At 36.0% G+C, this 18,761-nt stretch overlaps 1 protein-coding gene across 11 annotated transcripts in view; it reads left to right on the forward strand.

Moving 5' to 3' along the window:
* The window catches only part of ATRNL1 (attractin like 1), a 425,218-nt gene that overhangs the window by 35,097 nt on the left and 371,360 nt on the right, over positions 1-18,761 (forward strand). For all 11 annotated transcript variants that reach the window (XR_016468857.1, XR_016468855.1, XR_016468856.1 and 8 more), the window contains exons 2-6: positions 2,646-2,729; positions 4,690-4,803; positions 6,317-6,445; positions 9,326-9,534; positions 18,028-18,202. Coding sequence is in view for 7 of the 11 variants with exons in the window: in XM_090145543.1 (XP_090001669.1) it covers positions 2,646-2,729; positions 4,690-4,803; positions 6,317-6,445; positions 9,326-9,534; positions 18,028-18,202 (711 nt within the window). In the remaining 4 variants the exon portion in view is untranslated. The remainder of the gene's footprint in view (positions 1-2,645; positions 2,730-4,689; positions 4,804-6,316; positions 6,446-9,325; positions 9,535-18,027; positions 18,203-18,761) is intronic.

Genomic DNA, 18,761 nt, shown 5'->3' on the forward strand with positions numbered 1-18,761 from the left:
GATCCTGTAATCCAGTTCCATTAGGAGCCGAGCATTGATATCAGCTTGATTTCAAAATCACTGATATATGACTTAGAGACAACCAAGTTATAGGCAGGTGCACTGCTGGTTGTTGCCCAAGTTATGCTCCTTGCCTATCAGCATTACTTTATTCATCCACTACCCAACATTTGTAACCACTTCCCACTTGCTTGATGGGAGTGTTGTATGGCAGCATTCAGAGCAGCTCAGGGTTTTGGAATTTACTAGGGAAAGTTTCTTCTATCTGATGACTGATTGAAGTATGTTTGTTTTTTTTTCCAGTCTTTTAATGTAACTAGTTGTTTATTTGCTTTTCTTTTTTTATTCAGAAACATAAAATACTGTATTGATATTGGCTTTATGCCTTGAAAATGTTTCAAAGTATGATTGCCTGTGGAGAACAGTCCAAACAAAGCTTTTTCCCATTTCATCGAAAGAGCAGCAGGGGAGAAAAAGATTTTTCTATCGAGTCCCTGTGGCTAGAAAAGGGTGGTCCTCAGTGTGCCCAGCCAATTGGGGCTGGGTCTTCCAAGACAGGAGAAGGACCTCATTTAAGAACTTAAGCGTATAAGTCACTGCTATCTTGTGAAGCTGTCTTTCCTGTTGCTTTTTTTTTTTTTTCCTACGTCTTTGAAGGTTTATGTTTGGAATTATAGAACCATGGAGTTGGAAAGAATCTATAAGGATCATGGAGTCCAACTCCTGGCTCCACTTAAGACCGACCAAAAATCAAACCCTATCTCTGAGAGAAAATGCTTTTTGAACTCCAGCACCTTGCTGCCATGACCGCTGCCCTGGGGAGCCTGTTCCAGTGCCTGACCACCCTCTGTTGAAGAACTTCTGATATCAGACCTCTTCTGTCTCAGCTTCATGCTGTTCCCTTAATTTTTCTGTACATGTGAAAGCGAATATTTTTGAAAATGTACATATACAACTTCAAAGATTATAAGATAACACATACAGAGCTGCTCTTCAGCTGGACTTCGAATGAGAAAAATCAGCTGTGCCCTAGACAGTGCTGTCAGCATTGTCTCTGGGAGGCTTAAAACTCTTCATTTTATAATGAAATAAATGGATTTATTTACTTTTATTCAGTGTTACTTATTCTTAATCATTTTTCTTCCACACTACAGTGAAAGAAATGAGGATTTCTGAGTTTATATTTGCATCATTAGTCATCACTATAATGTTAAAAAGTAGGATGGTCTGTGTACAGGCTGAGCTGAGGACATAATTGTATATTAAAAAAAAAAAAGGCAGAAAATGGGGCAAATAGTGAGCCAAAAATACTAGGCTACTTCAGAAGGCTCTAATGGTAATAGAATATTGAATTTTCTCTGCTGTTTTATCACTCTGTATAGATTAATGTGAGGTATGTGAAAGTGTATGTGTGAGGGGATGGCTCCATGTTCTAATACACATAGTAATGAGCCTTGAACTCTGTTATCACTCAGGAAGAGTTATAGCAGGGTGTTGTGTTTAAAAATGTCAGCCTAGTACTTGTTGAAAGAGCAAATAAAAAGTTAGGGTGAGAATAGAGAACAAAGCGGAAATTATTATTTTGCCACTGTACAGATTTATGGCTCCCCTGCATCTTGAATGCAATGTGCTGATCTCTGTGCTGATCTTCAGAAAGGTTAGAGGAGAATAGAAAGATTTATTAAATAAAAGCAGCAGGGAAGATCAAACTTAGTTATCACATATGAGAAACAGGGAAGGGAATAAAAGCATTTCGTAGGATGGCAGAGTGAAGGGGGAGAGACCATGCAGTTCTCCATGTTGTGGGTGCAGGGCAGCAGGGTGCTACACTTCCCTGGCTCTCTGAATGCCAGGGCTGAGTGTCACATGAATTTACCAGGAGATAGGCTCATAGCAAAAACAAACAAACAAACAAAAAAATAACAAACCAGCTGTGATTCCTTTTGTATAACATGCAGAACTTGTTCTTGTGGGACGTTCTACGTTTCAAATGTTTTTACAGATTTACATGGGCAGGTTCCTAGGAGCTCTCGCTCTGAGGCTGACATTCTGGTTGACGCTGAGTGGCTGCTTGGATGTATTTTCTACCTAGTCCAGTGTTCTGCTTTTCTGTGTCTTGTTGACCAGGAATAAAAGAGGGGCAGTCCGGCAGATATGTTTACTGAAATTTATTAATGCATCCTTTATTTCTCTAGTTCTTGAACGGCTGCTGTGGTCTAACTCTGGAAGTAAGACAAAAAGCAATAGCAAAAGAGATGAGCAAACAAAGATAAAGTATTCCTTTAAAAGAAATAACAACACAGTAACAACATAAAACCAATCAAAAGCAACAAATAACAAATACAAATGTGTGCCTATTGAAAAACTTAAATTACATGTAATATCTTCTTGCTACTGGGCTAGAAAAAAATCAATGTCTTGTGATTGATGATTAGGGGAAGAAAACAATGATATAGAATAATCAGAATTCTTCTTTCTGTAGGCAAAGTAAAAATAATGGCAAAAAATATGAAAATAGTTAACTCCTCAGCTCCCAATTTTCTTTTTATTCAGAAAGAATATACTAGTATATCTTGATGATTTCAGTTTTGTTTGCTTAAGAAATGTCTCTGTTATATCACAGCTTTGTTTTTTTTCTCTTGTAGGTTAACAGAGCCTTCAGGATATTTAACAGATGGACCAATAAATTATAAATATAAAACAAAATGTACCTGGTTAATTGAAGGATAGTAAGTATCCATTCTCAAAGATTAAATTTTCTGACAGTGTGGTGTTTTGGAAATGTAAAGAACTCAAATGGAAAGTGCAACTGGATGCATTATAAAACAGTGTCTGTGTGTGTGTGTGTGTATATATATTTATTTATAATGTAAAAAGGATTTTCAAAATTTCTCAGAGTTGGCCAAATTCCATTTTCATTCAGATTACTGGTGTTGGAATGTGGCCAGCTCTGTGAACTCTCAAAGTGCTATGATAAATTTGTCACTTGTTTGAGTACCTCTACCTAAGTCCCCAGAGTGGTTACAGGATCCTATTATCAAACTCATTATCATATTCTTCAGTGATAAATCAGGAATAGCTTCCAGTCCGATGATAATTTGCTGGTTAAATGATGCTCAGAAGTTGATGCTTCTATAAAGTGTCCCAGTTTTCCTCGTGTATTTTATTTTAAAGTTGTCACAGCTTAGATGTTTCATAGATTTGTTACTGATTTTCCAGTTTATGCAGCACAGAAACACAGCTGTATATAAAACAAGATGCATATGCTGGTCTGACTGACTGCTAAGGGCACAACTTTGTTAAATTTTGATGGGAATCTTTTCCCCAGGATTGGTTGGGATTTTTCTGAAGAATTCAAACAGGTCTGAGTTTTACTAAGGCTGTAGAAGAAAATGACTCCTTTTTTGTATATCCATGTTGCTGTTCTCTTGGTATGCTTTAGACTTCTCTTTTTTACTAAAGCTAGCACAAGAATAGCTGCGCTGAACTACAACACACTGAAGTGGAAACATGCCTCAGGACTGTATGCAAACTCCGCTTTGAAGTTGGTCTTAACTCTGTTCCTCCTTTTTGCAGGAGACAGTAGAGTGCTTAGCTGGGGGGGAACCATGTGCTGCAGAGCACGTGGGGGAGCAGCCCAGTAACAGCACAATGTCAGTGCATGAGGAGCTTGTATATGTATACACTGGTCTTTCTTAAAAAAATGGATGCAATCAAAGCTCTCGCTTGAGAAACAAACAAACAGCAAACAATGAAGTCCCGTTTGTTTTCTGAAGTAATAGATTGCACTTGATCCTGTCAATAGGAAAGCAGAATAATTACAATCCCCATTCTGATCTCTCTCGAAACCTGGAGAAAATGGGCTGCCAGGTGTGATGGGGAAACTTGTAATTTTAAAAAAGAGGAGAGGTGCTGCACTGGATTATCCAATAACTACAAATAAAGAAGACAGCACAGAAATTTTAAAGATAATTCTATATAGGTCTGTGTTCTGTTGGATGTTTTCTTTCTGCTGCTTTTTTTCTCCCTCAAGTTCCTGTACTACAGGACGGGGTGATATAAAACTCCCTAAAACAGAAGAGGAGCTTTGTTGATGCATGGCACAAGTTGCTATGGAACTGTGTTTGGAAACAGTAACAAGGATAAGATGTATTTTAAAATGTATTTTGAAATATTTTCAGTGCTTTTCTAGTAGTATAGTCCTTGTAATGGGATAAAATCTGAGAAAAAACCCTCTTGCATTTCAGCATTAATATTGCTTGCTATTTTAATTTTGTGTATTAAAAGTTTTAGTTACTACTATAATTCTGGAATGAGGATTTATAGGAGATTTTCTCTTGAAAGACTCTAAACCTGTTATTCCTGATGTTTTAAAGTAAGAATAATATACTAAAATGAGATTTTAATGGCTTTAAATTTGTGGTTTGGAACACTGATTAAAAAGCTTGTGAACTTGAGACTCTTGTAAATTTTTGAGATTATTTAGACTTGGACTGCAGATGTTATTTTTAATATATTGTAAAATAAAAATGGAATATTTACTTGTTTAGCTGTTGTTTAACTCAAATGTTTTGTTAGTACTCAAATCATTTTAATAAAATAGTGCAGGCATGATCAATTTTGTTGTAAATTCTGTGTCTATAAACTCAATATTTCTATAACTAACACCAATGTTTTTTTCCCCTGCAGCCCTAATGCAATACTAAGATTAAGATTTAATCACTTTGCTACAGAATGTAGTTGGGACCATATGTATGTATATGATGGAGATTCAATATATGCACCTTTAATAGCAGTGTTTAGGTGAGTGTAATTAATATCCTTTTACTCCCAATAATCATACAGACTTACTGACACAGGAAGTGATGAAATTTGTTTGTTTGTTTTTCTAGTATTTTTATTATCTTCTAAGAATTGCAACTCCAGTAAATCTTCTATCAAATATTTTTTTCATTTGGAATCACAGATTTAGAAACAAACATAAAGTCAACAATAGTAAACAGTGAATGTAACTAGTACAGAATAATAACTAGTTCCTTGCCTTTGAAGCAGTGATAAAAAGCTTAGGTAAAGTATTAAGTCCATACGCTGCATTTTTTGTGCATCCAAGAAATAAAAAATCAGACCGTGTGAATGTTTCCTCCATTCTGGGATTTTATTGGAACGTTTCAGTTGGTTTATTCTTACCTTTCTGTTAATGTTTTGGGGAGCATTTCAGACAGAATGTTGTAGGTAAGTGGGCTATAGTTTATTAGAGTTTTATGCAGAGTAATGAAGACTAACGTTCTATGCTTGGGCTGTTGGAATGAAGGTGTGGGTTCCTAATCCTCTGATATCAGTACAAATTTTATCTTTTGAAATACAATTGCTGTCTCACGGCATGGGGGTTGGTGGCAGAAACTGTATCTCACTGTGAAGAGAAATAAAGAATTGTGTTATGTGTTATGAAATATTGATTATGCTGCTGAAGTCTGGAACAAAGCTCAGCTCATTTCTCTTTCCTGCCCAACTTTATCCATCTACGCTTTTTTTCCCTCTTCTCTCTGCATGTTTACCTGATTGCTTGTATTTCCTTGCTTTCCTCTTCCCTCTTCAGGATCTTAAAGTGTCTACCTGTTGCCCAGGAGTCTGACTTGTAGCATGAATAGGAGGGAAAGAGAAGCTCCCTTGTCTTGTATTCTTTATTTCACATTTTTTTTCTCAATTTATTGATCATGGGATATCTGCAGCTTTTAACTTACATTCAGTGTGGCACAGTTTTATGCAGATGACCTCTTTTCTTACTATTGCATGTCTTTCCTGTGTCACTCTGTACTGAAAAGAGAACATTCTTCTGAAGTTCTAAAAAGTAATTTTTATTTGAAATTAGCCTTTTCATGGAAATTAGTTCGTTGTAATTTCCAGCTTTGAAATTGTTTTAATAAGATAAACTTCTAAAGGTGCAAATGTTGTCTGGAAATACAGCTTGTGCTGGAAGTCAGTAAAATTTAAGCATCTGCCTGAAGGATTTTTTTCAAAATTAAAATATTTTAAAGCTAATGCTTCCAGTGCATGCATCTTCAGAATAATCTGATGTGAAACTTTGCATTTGTGTGTGGGAAGCTTTTTTTTTGTAGGAAAACCTACCTTAACTTTCAGAGGCATGGACAAGTTTTATACATGTTTTAAATTAAACAAAACAAAAAACAACCAATAAGCTAGATTTATGATTAATTTATTTGAGTTAACTTCTCTATGTAATTAACAACTCTCCTTCCTCTTCCCTCAGCTGATTTTGAAAATATTACTCTTTTTTAATTCTTCTGTTCCCCTCCAGTGGTTTAATAGTTCCTGAAGTACGTGGAAATGAAACTGTACCTGAAGTAGTTACAACATCTGGCTATGCATTGCTACACTTCTTTAGTGATGCTGCTTATAACTTAACTGGATTTAACATTTTTTACTCGTAAGTATTTTTTAAAAATTATCACTTTGTTAGTCAGCCTAGAGTTCCTTTTAAAGGAAAGATAATTGCAGGGCAAGTATTTATCTGCTGATATTGTTAACTGTGTAAGGATTGTGCTTTGTGGTATATTTCTAACACAAGGGAGCTGGGGGTTGTAAGGAATTGTCTTTAAGAAGCTAGAACAAACAAACAAAAACCCCTATATGTGCATTATATTGATGTGTGTGCAGCTTCATGGGCATTTTAAGTGTATATTTGTCCCATGCCATATGGAACTAGGAAGTATTCTCCTTCCAGTATTGATCCAACACACAAAGTTGTCATATGGAGTAGAAGGGAGATTATATCAGCTGTCATGTCAATTCCCTTTTCTGGAACTAGAATCGTCTGTTCCTTTTTTTTTCCTTGTTGAATGTATATTTGTGGATTTTGACACCTTCACCAAAGTTCATTTGTTTTTGGGCCAAACACAATGGGTTTTATGCCATTCTTTTTCTATGTTTTGTTACGTCTCCTATCTTATATCTCTCATCATTCTACCTCCATAACTCTTATCTGCACTGTTCTGGTTTCTCTTCAAAGTCTAATCTGGCACAACTGTGCTGTGCTTTTGTGAGTCAGCTGCTGACTGTGCTTTGTCTTGTTTAGGACATGCTTGTGGCACATGATGTAGTGTATTTTTTATGTTGGATGTTGGTTCAAGAGAGGATTGCTTGGTCTTGTTGCTCATGGGATAGTTTTCCTATGATCGCAGATATTCTTTTCATTTCTTTCAATCCTTTCAGATTCTGAAATACCGATTATTGGAGTGTGATGGCCGGTACTACACTTCAAATGTGGCAGTACTTATCTTTTTTGTTCAGTTTTATTCATTTGTGTAATTTCCAATTTGCATTTCTGACAATGGCTTTTCACACAGGTCTTTAAATTTTCTATGGGGCGATTTTCTGTAATTTGCAGCAGTTTGCCACCCTTTTATCAGATAATAAGAATTGGGGAAACCTTTAAATATGGGGCATTGGAAGTGTCAGCCACCTTCAATTCTGGGTATTTTCCATGTTTTTCTGTTGACATCAGTGAAAAGCAGTCACCTGGAAGACATCTCTGTTAAAATTAGATATTTTTTTTCAGTTATCCCTGAAGCTTTTTTTTTTTTAAATGCTGTGTGCTTGTTTAGAGAGTAAATGGCAATATGAGGTGTCATTTATAAGAAATGAGAGCATGTCCTCAGCATTCTTTATGTTTAGGTAATGTGAATACTATGTGTTATTCCATTTTTACTTTGTAAGGCTTAAAAACTGGCAGTTTTTCTACTTACGTCCCTGCACATGTAATGGAACTATATGTAATTTGGTAATTTAAACTCTACTCTTTGAAAAGCATTCATTGCAACGTTAGAAACAATTTTTATTTTTTTTTAACAAGTCAACAGTACCTCCTTTGCTGAAAGAAATAGCTGTGAGTGCTTGTTACAGCTGTGTTAATTTTTGTCTGTCATTCTGATCTGTTTTACTTTGCTTCTGTTACCCTCTTCCTTCCTTGGTTTGATACCTTAGACGGTTTCTTGACTTCATCTTCATAGACCACCCAAGGTCTTTCATTTGAACAAGTCAGGAGTGCAGTGTTTGTGACTGACACGCAAACAGAAATGGTTATTCCAGAAATCTGTGTTAATCTTTGTGTTTTTAAAGTCAGGCAGTCTGCTTCCAGCTCCACCCTTCTAGTTTTTTTTCCCATCCACAGGGTGGAGTCAGTGTTAACCTCGTCAGGGATTTGTAGTAACAGTTTATTTTGAGTTTTAACCTAACTCTTCCCTGTGAGTCATCAAAGAAGATTTCAGAGCCTTTTTGGATTTCCTCAGGCACTTACTGCCTGAGATGTGTATTTTGCTCACGGAATCTCTTGGACCCAGATACATCAATGTCCTTCATTCCTTCCATCTCCAAGGAATTGGCTGCACTTCTGGAACCTGCTTACATAGTTCAGCAGAGTCCAGTTGCCTGTGATCTCAGGGTTTGGTGGGGTGTATCACAGAAATACAAAATCCCACAGCGGTCACCAACTTCTTCCAGCCCTAGCTTTGCTATTCTTGCATCTCTCTGACTCTGGACTTGAGAGGCATAGTTAAGGTGGCTCTGTTATTAAGGGTGATGCCTTTACATAATGTCAAGATATTTCAAGCCATTTTATACATATTTTTTTCCTCAATGCTTTTCTATTTTTTTTCCCTTGGATACTAGATGTTTTGTTTCGCAGCATGGACCAAATCCAGTCAGGAAAACTAATTGCACCTGGTGGAGTGTTTATTGCATTACAGGGATTCTCTTTCTCTAGGAGAGGAAATGCTGCAGGGACTGTAAACTCCCTGCTGCAGCAGAGGTGAACTGTGTCAGAGTTCAGGCAAACTGTATAAAAAGCTTTTCTCTCATGTATTGCCACTTGGATCCTCATTCACTCTTCAAATCTACTTTAGAAGCCCTGTTGAGAATCTGTTTTCAAAAAAGAGCTGCTTATCTGATAGAGATTCCGAGATCTTTCTCAATTTTAATTTAAATTTTTGAGAGACACTGCTTGCAGCTACTTCCAGTGTGAATAATACCAGGGAACAGGTATGTCCTTCTGCTTAACATCAGTATCTGTTAATGTATGAAATGACTGTGATACTGACTGCACCACAGACAATGTATGTAAGCCTGGATGGACTGTTTTGCAAGACCCTTGACTGTGAAATGATTGAACTTCTACTTTATCAGTGCTTAGGAATTTTTCAGAAATATGCACTTCATCAAATAAATGCTATCAGAATGATGTGAGAGAAAAACCTCTCTCATCAACTCTTAGCTTGTCATCTCCCTTATTTTACTTCTTTTTTCTACCCAGAATTAATTCTTGTCCTAATAACTGTTCAGAACATGGAAAATGTACAACCAGTTTGTCTGTTCCAAGCCGGGTATACTGTGAATGTGACAAGTATTGGAAAGGAGAAGCCTGTGATATCCCATACTGTAAAGCCAACTGTGGCAGTCCAGACCACGGGTACTGTGATTTGACAGGCGAGAAGCTGTGTGTATGCAATGACAGCTGGCAAGGTAAGGGTTTGTTGTTTGCAGTCAAGTCTGTTTTTAATGCAAATTACCCTCCTTAAAGAGTAAGCATAAACAAACAAACAAAAAAACTTAAGTAAACTTTCATATGGGATTAGAACTGTACTTTAAATGAAATAAAAAGCTAACAACTTTACCTGACACTTTTTCTTTGTGTGCAGGACTACTGGATCTAACTTCTCCAGTGGTGGACATTATTTTTGGATCACTAATCTGAAACAATAATAGCAGTAAAATTGTTTGCATATTCAACGCTTGAAGGCTAAATCGTTGCAAAGCTTAATTTCACTATTGCTTACTTTTTCAATTTTTAAATACATTAGATTTTCCTCCCCACCTTTTTTAGTTTCAAATCATGGTGTTTTATTAGTGCTCTGTAAACATTCACTGCATATTCACTGTCAGTGTGAGAAGGTAAGCTGTCTTTATGCAGTTGTGCATGCTGATGAGTACTGTGAAGTCATTCTTACAGATTCACTGTAAGAAAGTATATTGTACTTCTACTTACAGCAGTTTTTGTGTAGCCCTACTATAATTGTTTTTACTAAAGTTCATTTATTTAAGCTCTTAAATGTTTAATTCACTTATTATAGTATGTTAGATCTTTGTATTATTTACTGTTCCTACTAAAAGTCTCAGTGGGCTTAGCTTGCTATGCACTGCAATGGCACTTATTCTCTTCAGTATTAAATACTTCCGAATTACTTTGTTGATACAATGCTGTTTTCCCATTCCTTACTGCCTCTACTTTGTTTTACTGCTGTCTCTTTTTGCATGTCCAAGGAAATGGCTGTTTTACTCCTATTAACTGTCACACCTATTATAGCAAAGAGAGCATGAGGCTTAATGCATTTCTCTTGTAAATAATTAATGATGTTGTTCATTAAAAGACAGTCAGTGCACCCCCAGAAATCCACTGCAGGAAATGGGCTACAGCAATATAGGCATTGAGTGGGAACAGCCCTGTCACAGATGTGCTGCTGAGTCCTCAAGAACCTCTCACAACTGTAGTGCATAAAACAAAAAAAGCTGAAAGATAAGTTTCTATAAGGAAGTTGTGAATAGAATTTGCAGCAGGACTTGCAGCCTTTTGTTTGTGCATTGAGTCCATGCAGTATTCTGACCTTCATGGTACCTTCTTTTCATCTAGCACTTCTGTAACAGCTTTCCTACAGCAAGTAGAAGTTAGACTGATAATTTACTTGATTCTTCATTGTGTTTTCACAAAATCAGTGTTCTTTTCAATTGTTCATTTTTTATTGTATCCCAGGTAAAGTGGCTTGGATACAGAATAAATTTAAAAAAAGAAATATATAAATCAAAAAGTCAAACTTTCCTAAAGACTTCTGAAAGACTACTTGCTTGTGTTCACTGTTACTATATGTACATATATTTTAACTTCTGTATTTCTTTCTTTACAAATTCTAAACTATCAGCATCTTCTACATAGGCTATTTGCAATACAGGACCCATAAATGTTTCTCCTGATCTTCCTGCTGTTACAATCTGCAAAGTCTTTTGTTGTTGCTTGTTTCAATTGATTATTTTAAATAGTTTCTACTTTTGAAGAAAACTTTGTTCCTTCTTGTTTCACATGATGTTGATTGGAGTATGTTTAGTCCTTACACAGGAAGAAAAAATTTGTTGGACTGTGTTGAATGTGATATACAGAGAATAAAATTCTCATTTGGAACATGGAAAGGGCATTTTGTATTGCACCATAGGAGTTTCTTTTTTTACAATAGTGACATCTTGTGGATGCTGGGAAAGTGGCACCAGTAAAGAAACCAGTTAAAACAAGTGCAATGAGAAAAGAGAACAGGGTCCTCTTCAGGATAGCACGACTGTTTTTAGTAGAAGTTAAGGTCTTAATTATATACCACACACTCTGTGAAAGATGGGTGTTGTAGTTATACATATTCAGTTAGGCACTTGTCATACACAGATAGAATGATGCCATGACAATGAAAGCAAATAATTAAGAATAATAGTATTCTTGTTTTCTTTTTATTACTGGGGGTGTTTTATTAATAAAAAATTTATTCTCCAGTAACTTCTTTAAGAAGCTGAACTTAATGGCACTGGCAGCTTCTTAATGTGTGGTAGCTTCTTTTCTGATGTCTAAAGTTCTAAACTGTAGTTTGAGGAAAGGAATTATTAAATGTGTAGCATGACTGAGTAGTGAAACAGATGGGATGGGCATTTATCAATGTAATCCATACTAAAATAATTTGTAACTGACAGGAAAATGCAACACATTTACCTGAACCTCAGCATTTGATGGTAGGAAGCCATTGAACTGGAGAGGTTAGAAAATGCATGAGGGAACAGTAACAGCAATGGAGCTGCTTAATTTGAAATGTCAGTGGGAGTGCTAAGAAAGCAACTTGGGATGGAGGGACGTAAGTAGTACTTAAGATCTGTTCCCTTTGTTACATAATTTTTATCAGTCATAAGACAATGAAATCTGGTCATATGAAGGTGAAAGTTGCTCTCAATGTGAAGGAGGACCAGAATGTCCTACAAAAAACTAAGAGGAGTGTGTGGGACAAAATTGCTTCAGTATAGATTGTAAATGCATGCATTTGGGGATTGGGAATATTAAGAATTTTTAGTGTCTGGGATTGAAGTGAAGTAGGTGACATAGGAGAAAACTTGCTTGTCTATTAACTTGAGTACAAACTGACATACTTTATATTGAATATAAAATTTAGGCTGTAAAGCATCAAGTGCACTAATGGGATGATCAGCCACAGTCTGCAGTTAAGTATAGGAATATATTAGGACTGTACTTCACTTTTATTTTTACACTTTTATGAATAGAAATTGCACAGAGGAGAGTCATTAAAATGATTAGAGCTATGGAATATAGCTTATTTAATCTGTTAAAAAGAAGGCTAAGGGGGCATAGGATTGCAGTTCGTAAACTTTTGAGTGCTGTATATAATTATAAAGACAAGTCAGATCTTTAAGACAAGTGATATCAACACTAACAGAAGAAAAATTAGCAATGGGCCGTGCATTTTTTTTTTTTTTCCTTTCTTCGTTTGTACTCAGGCCTGTAGTCTCTGTGGACAGGGCAAAGCACAAGCATTTCCTAAAAGATGGCACCTCCTGTGCTCCACTGATGCTTACTGTGGGGAAAATATCCCTGCGGGCAATAATGAGTGCGGCTCCCTTGGCAGCCTGGCTGCTGTTTGTCTTACTTCTCTTACCTCCGTCCCTTGCACCATTTATTCTTTGATAGCAGATTGGTGTTTCTTCACACATGTCCCCAAGAACCCAAATTCTTTCGTTTTACTTTGTATTTTTTTTTTCCTGCAGCATTTACACTCCTTTTGTCTTAAAGAATGGTTAACAGGTGATGTTGAGAATGTCATTACCTCCACCAAAGCAAAGCCGTTCTGCAGCTGATGGCTGTGCGCTTCCAGTAAGGCTTTGGCATCAATTCTTAACTTCTCTGGTACCAGCCTGTTTGATTTTGGTTTTGGAAGTCAGATGGTTGAAGGGTGCTGTCAAGTAGTGCAGCCCTTCTGGCTTGCCTACTCACTCTTGACCTATAGGTTCTCCAAGGCCCATCATCCTTAGATGATCCACTCTCCTGAATGAAAAAGAGGTGGGACTGAATATTAGTAACCAGGAGGCACTTCAAGAACTGCATCACCATGTGCGTGTCAGGACTTCTGCTGCTTTCGTGGGGGAGGCTGAGTCCTGTCAGCTTGCTATCATGCTGCTGTAGCTCAAGACCCTTTCAGGTTATGTCCTCGCAGCGGCGAGCTATTCTTGAAAAAACACTTTATCTTTTTATGTATCAGGGTTTTTAAATTAACATATGTATGTAGTAACAATCTCATTACTTTCCTGTTAGGCAAATGATTCGCTGGTTTGTAAAACTTGCAGTGTTAAGAGTTTTTGAAAGCATATTCAGATATATTCACTCTTCTAAACATGTTACAGAATTGGAAGGGCCCCACAACGATCATCAAGTCCAATATTTTTCATAATCTCAAATTCATTATCATATGAAAATGCTATTGGATGTGTGAGAATAGCAATATTTGGTTTGTATTGTGGTGACTGAAGAATTGCCTTGCAGTAATAATTCTCAATTTGAATGCTCAGATATCAAATAAATACGGAATAAATGACAGCAAATACTTTATTTGAATGCTTTGATTTAACTGTATGAAAAGCAGGTCCAGAATATTTATATTCAACAGATCGATACTTCTGTTTTTTTTTTTCTCCTGTGAACCTGAAGGAGAAGATTAAGTTTGGAGACAATAGATGATGTTTTCTCATTAGGTGGAAATTGATCTTATGACTTGAACTACTGGAACAGATTGTTACTTTGGCAGTTCATGAAACTCCTCAATAAATAGAAATCAAATTCCTTCTCTTGTGTTATGTGGGTAAATCACTTTTTAAACCTATAGAATTTTGCCCTACCTTAGAGGATTACATAATTTACTTCCAATTCAGTTTTATAAAGTTGTTTCCTCTTTGTAAACCTTTCTTTTTTTTCTATGGGTTGAGTGGATAAGAAAGAAATCCAATTTTAAATAAATGGAGAAAAATTGTATTTGCATAGAAAATAATAAAACATTTTTATCTGTGTTCTGCAGCTGTGGTGCTGCCTGTTCCACAAAGGCATGTGCTTAGTGGATGTGATGGTTCTGAAGTGAAAATGTAGTTACACTGAAATAATGGTGATATTTCATAGAAAAAACATTGTATATGTATGAAGATCTGTAAATTATATTTCAAAGTTTTACATTTACCTTACCTTATGAAGGTCTAGCCACACAAAAGCATTTGTTCTTCAAATGACATTTCAGTAGAAGTCAGTGTTACTCTATTGCATTTTTTCCCCCCTTCAGCTGTATATTAAACTGCTTGTACTGAAATAACTCTGCCCAATGTTTGACACTCACTAAAAGGCAGTCCTGGAGGATCAGTTGTACTCCTGTTGGTACAACTGTGTGTGTGTGTGCAAAGTGAAGTGGATAAAGGGTTGCATCCAAATTAAAAGCTTGCCTGGCCAAAAAGCAAAGTTTGTTTTAACCTGGATGTATCCCTGGTTCACTGAGCAGCAACATGAATAGTAGTGTCAGTTTTGAAATGGAGAGTAAGGAGTGGAGGCTAGGGGTGGCTTTTCTGTTGGGAATGCCAAACTTATGCCAGTTTAATGATCACATCCATCATGCACAGGTTGTTGTTATGTTCCTTTGAAGAAAACAATGAAAGACTTGGTGCTTTCAGGCACCTGAGTACTCAGAATGTTCCCTTCTTCCATGCCACAGTAGGCTCTGTATGTGACATCTCTCTTCCAGTCGTTTGTAGAACATTGCAGAACTGCCAATAACAAAGCACTGAGATTGCAAGACAGTTAGATACAACACTCAATCGCTGATCTAGTTAAAAGTATTAAGAAATCTGCATCGTTAACTTCGGATTAAAAAGCTTTTGTTTGCCTTCGTTTGAGTACAGTGTAAAGATACTATGGACAGGAATATTACTTCGGATTTCCCTCGGGAATTCTAGCTGTGCTCTGTCTCCAGAACATCTCCAATCAACTCAGTTTGTGTGTAGGATTCGTAATTGGCCGCGAGGGGGCGCCGCTGACCACGACATCTCTGTGTGAGAATGGTCACCTCTCATAAAACTGACATCATAGATTTCATTTTTGTCATCTGTTCCCTGATCAAGGAATAATTAATCAATTGTTTAAATACGAACGCTGTTAAATTCAAATGAATTGTTTCCACTGTAGTGATTTACCAGGTCAGAATCTTGTTGAGGTTACAATTATATTATCTATATTAATACTTAAGCAATAATATACTGAATTATTCCTACTTTCATTAGACCCCATTCAAATACCGTTAATCTTTTCAGGACAGAGGGAACAATGAGCAATCATTACATCATTCAAGCAGTGTAATATAATCTGGATATAATCATTCTTCTATAGGAAATGGCAAATGTTTGGGCACAGATGATCTACCTGGTTGTCATGTATAAGAATTATATCCTTTTTTCTCAAAATGCACATTGGAAAAACCTGATGTTCTTTGTGAAGGATAATGTTTTGAAATTAAAAAAAAAAACACGATGTCAAGTACTTACTAGTTTATTTAGTAAACTTCTCTTGATCCTCCTTTAAATATTTGCCAAGTCTCTTCTTGTTTCAGTGTTAGCCTTTGCATCTGGAGTGTCCTGTGTCAGAGTTCCTTGGTAAGAAGGACTGACACTTTTTGCATGAAGAACTACCTCCTTCTGTTTGTTTTGAATGTGGCAGCTTCAATTCTTCACATGTGCTCTTTGGGTCATTTATTTTGTATACCTTTAGCATTCACTTTCAAGGAGAGGTTTTTTTTTTTTTTTTTAAGATAGAAAAACCCAGCCAGCTCATTTGTTCCAATTACAGAAGCCATTTGATTCCTTTAAATATCCTTGTTGTTCTCCTGTAAGTAGCCTCTGGAACTAATATATCTTATTTTTGAGAAGAACCCACAGATTTCTGATTGTGGACAAATGACTGATTTAGACAGTGAGTTAATAGTGCTCTCTACTTCTAATGCGTGTTTTATCTTTTATGGTATTGGTTACTAATGACAATACTATAATACTCATAACTTGAGACTTTTTACTGGGTACTGATGGTTTTCTGTGGCTGTCATCCTTTTAGTCTTTTTAGAGCAGAGTTTTTTGTTTACATAGAATTTCATGTGTAATTTGTTTTTGCTCAGTTTTGTTCCATTTTCAATGATAACTTAGAATAAAACCAAACCTTCTTAGTTATATTTTAACATTTATTATGCTGCATGCTTTAGTTTGATATTTGTTAGGCTGTTATCTTGTGTTTCTTTCTTTTTCTTCATTTGATTATGATTTAACGTGTTAATATTTTTCTAAAAACTTTCCTTTACACTATTGTTCAGCCATGCCAGCATCCCTTTACATTTACTTAGGCATTTCTGAGCAAGGGAATGTATAGGTTCAGCGTTCCCATGGAAGTGTCTGTAGTTACCTGCGTGCCATCAGTAAGAATCTCATTCTCTTTGTTGACCCTTTTAGCTGCTTCTTAATTTCTTTTGCTTCTTTAAGTTCCTTTCTTCCATGTTCTCACATAGCTCCTCCTTTTAACACTGCAGACTTTTTTTTTTGGCTTTTGTTGGCCCTTCAGTTTTCACTCTGTTGTGCCTAAATATTGTCCCCCTTAAAATTCTATTCAGATGGACTTTATGCTTTCAGAACTAAGCCTAGGGACCCAATTTGGCAGTGGATTTGTAGCTTTAGGTACTCAATGATATAAAGCTATTTTCCCACCTACGTAATTTCAGGAACTGAGTTTATGCATTTTACTCCTTAGCTCTGTACATCTCTATGTATCCTTAAATTGGGTGATTTATGATTCCTTGGATGCAGACTGGGCATTTTAATTTGCTTCTTGGGTATTTGTTTGTTTCTAGCTATGTTTCCTAAAAAAGGTTATGCCCAGTGTGAGTTCAACAGCTTTGAGTTTTAGTAATGCCCAGTAGCTTGAGTGAATGATTTAATCTAACTAGACAGAGATGGACATAACACTGCTTTACAGTATCAGCATCAAATTAGTGACATCATTTAGCTGCCATGCAATGTGTCTGCTGGTACTGATGATGCAAGCCTCACTTCCATGATTGATAATCCTAGAAGTGGTGCCCTAAAAATTCAGCGTTCTCCTATCCAGAAATAAAGATGGTCAGTAATACTGAACAGACAAAAGGCACATAGTTTGCATGCTGGTGATTTTTTTTTCTTTTATTAATTTTATTGAAATAACAAAACTTAAAAATGGCACCTTTTGATGATTTTTATTAATTTATCAGAACTGTTTTCTAAGATATGTTCCGAAATAATGCAGGCTTTGATAGCTTTGTAGAATGATCAGTAAGTTTCTATAACATTCAAATTCTCAAATCCTTGAGTTTATGAAGCACTTTCTTCTTGAAAGACAGCACAAAATGGATTGAAAAAAGCCAAATTTGTATTCTTGAGATTGCGTATACTGTATCCTATACTGTAATGTTACTTCAGTGTTATTTGCTTCGATATCAACTGGTTATATTCTGCATTATAGTCTTTCTTCAGAGGTAATAAAAAGCTTATTCTGTGTTATTCATTTTAGATCTATATTGCTTCTAAAAATATGGTTCATTTTGCCTTTCTTTCGATCTGTGACTCATACAGTGTGTTTTCTGAGAAGAATGCAGAAATATATCATTATTTCAGCTAATGTAACACTTTCAATTTGACTAATGTCCTTTGTTGTCATTTTTTTTTGTCGAGCATCTGTTAAACATAAAAGTGTATACTGTATTTTATCAGAACGAGCAATCCTGACATCTGTAATTAAGCCTTCCCTATTTCTGCTTTATTGGCTCTAACATCTCAGTCTAACAGATTGTACAAATTCTGCATTTGTTTACAAAACAGGTCCAGATTGTTCTTTGAATGTCCCTTCCACGGAGTCCTACTGGATCTTACCAAACGTAAAGCCATTCAGCCCTTCCGTGGGCCGGGCTTCCCATAAGGCAGTTCTTCATGGAAAATTTATGTGGGTGATTGGTGGATATACTTTTAACTACAGTTCTTTCCAAATGGTGTTGAAGTAAGTGATTTCTCCCTTATGATAAGGCTTGGGGAAAATAAATAGCGACACAATTAAACATCTTTCCTGCAGCTCAATCAGAAGATTTATACTTTTTTATGTTCTTTATTAACAATCATGTTTTTATGCTTCCAGTTTTCTTATAATTCAAAAGAATTAGAGTATGTGTAACAAAGATCTATGTAATATTAATGTGTGAACTCATCAGTCTTCTGAAAACAGTCACTATTATTTGCTACAAACCATAAAAGTGCTTGTGGTGATAAAACGGGGGAAGAAATCTGTGTGATGGTGTTTTCAGATAGTATATCTAGAGTGATATTTGCACATAAATATTTATTTATAATTACAAGAGGCTCATATTTAATGCAGGCATTTAGTCTGCTTGGTGCAGGATATTTTGATTCTTCATATTTGTAACACTCTGTATGTGTATACATTTGATCAGCTATTAAAAACAAACTTGAAGCATCTATCATGGAAGTGTAGAATCTCCCAGGTTGGAAGGGACCCGTAAGGATCATTGACTCTAACTTCTAAAATATCTGAAAATATCACT

This window comes from Phasianus colchicus, chromosome 8 (genome assembly GCF_987193195.1).
Source record: "Phasianus colchicus chromosome 8, bPhaCol1.hap1.1, whole genome shotgun sequence".
Classification (NCBI taxonomy): Eukaryota; Metazoa; Chordata; class Aves; order Galliformes; family Phasianidae; genus Phasianus; species Phasianus colchicus.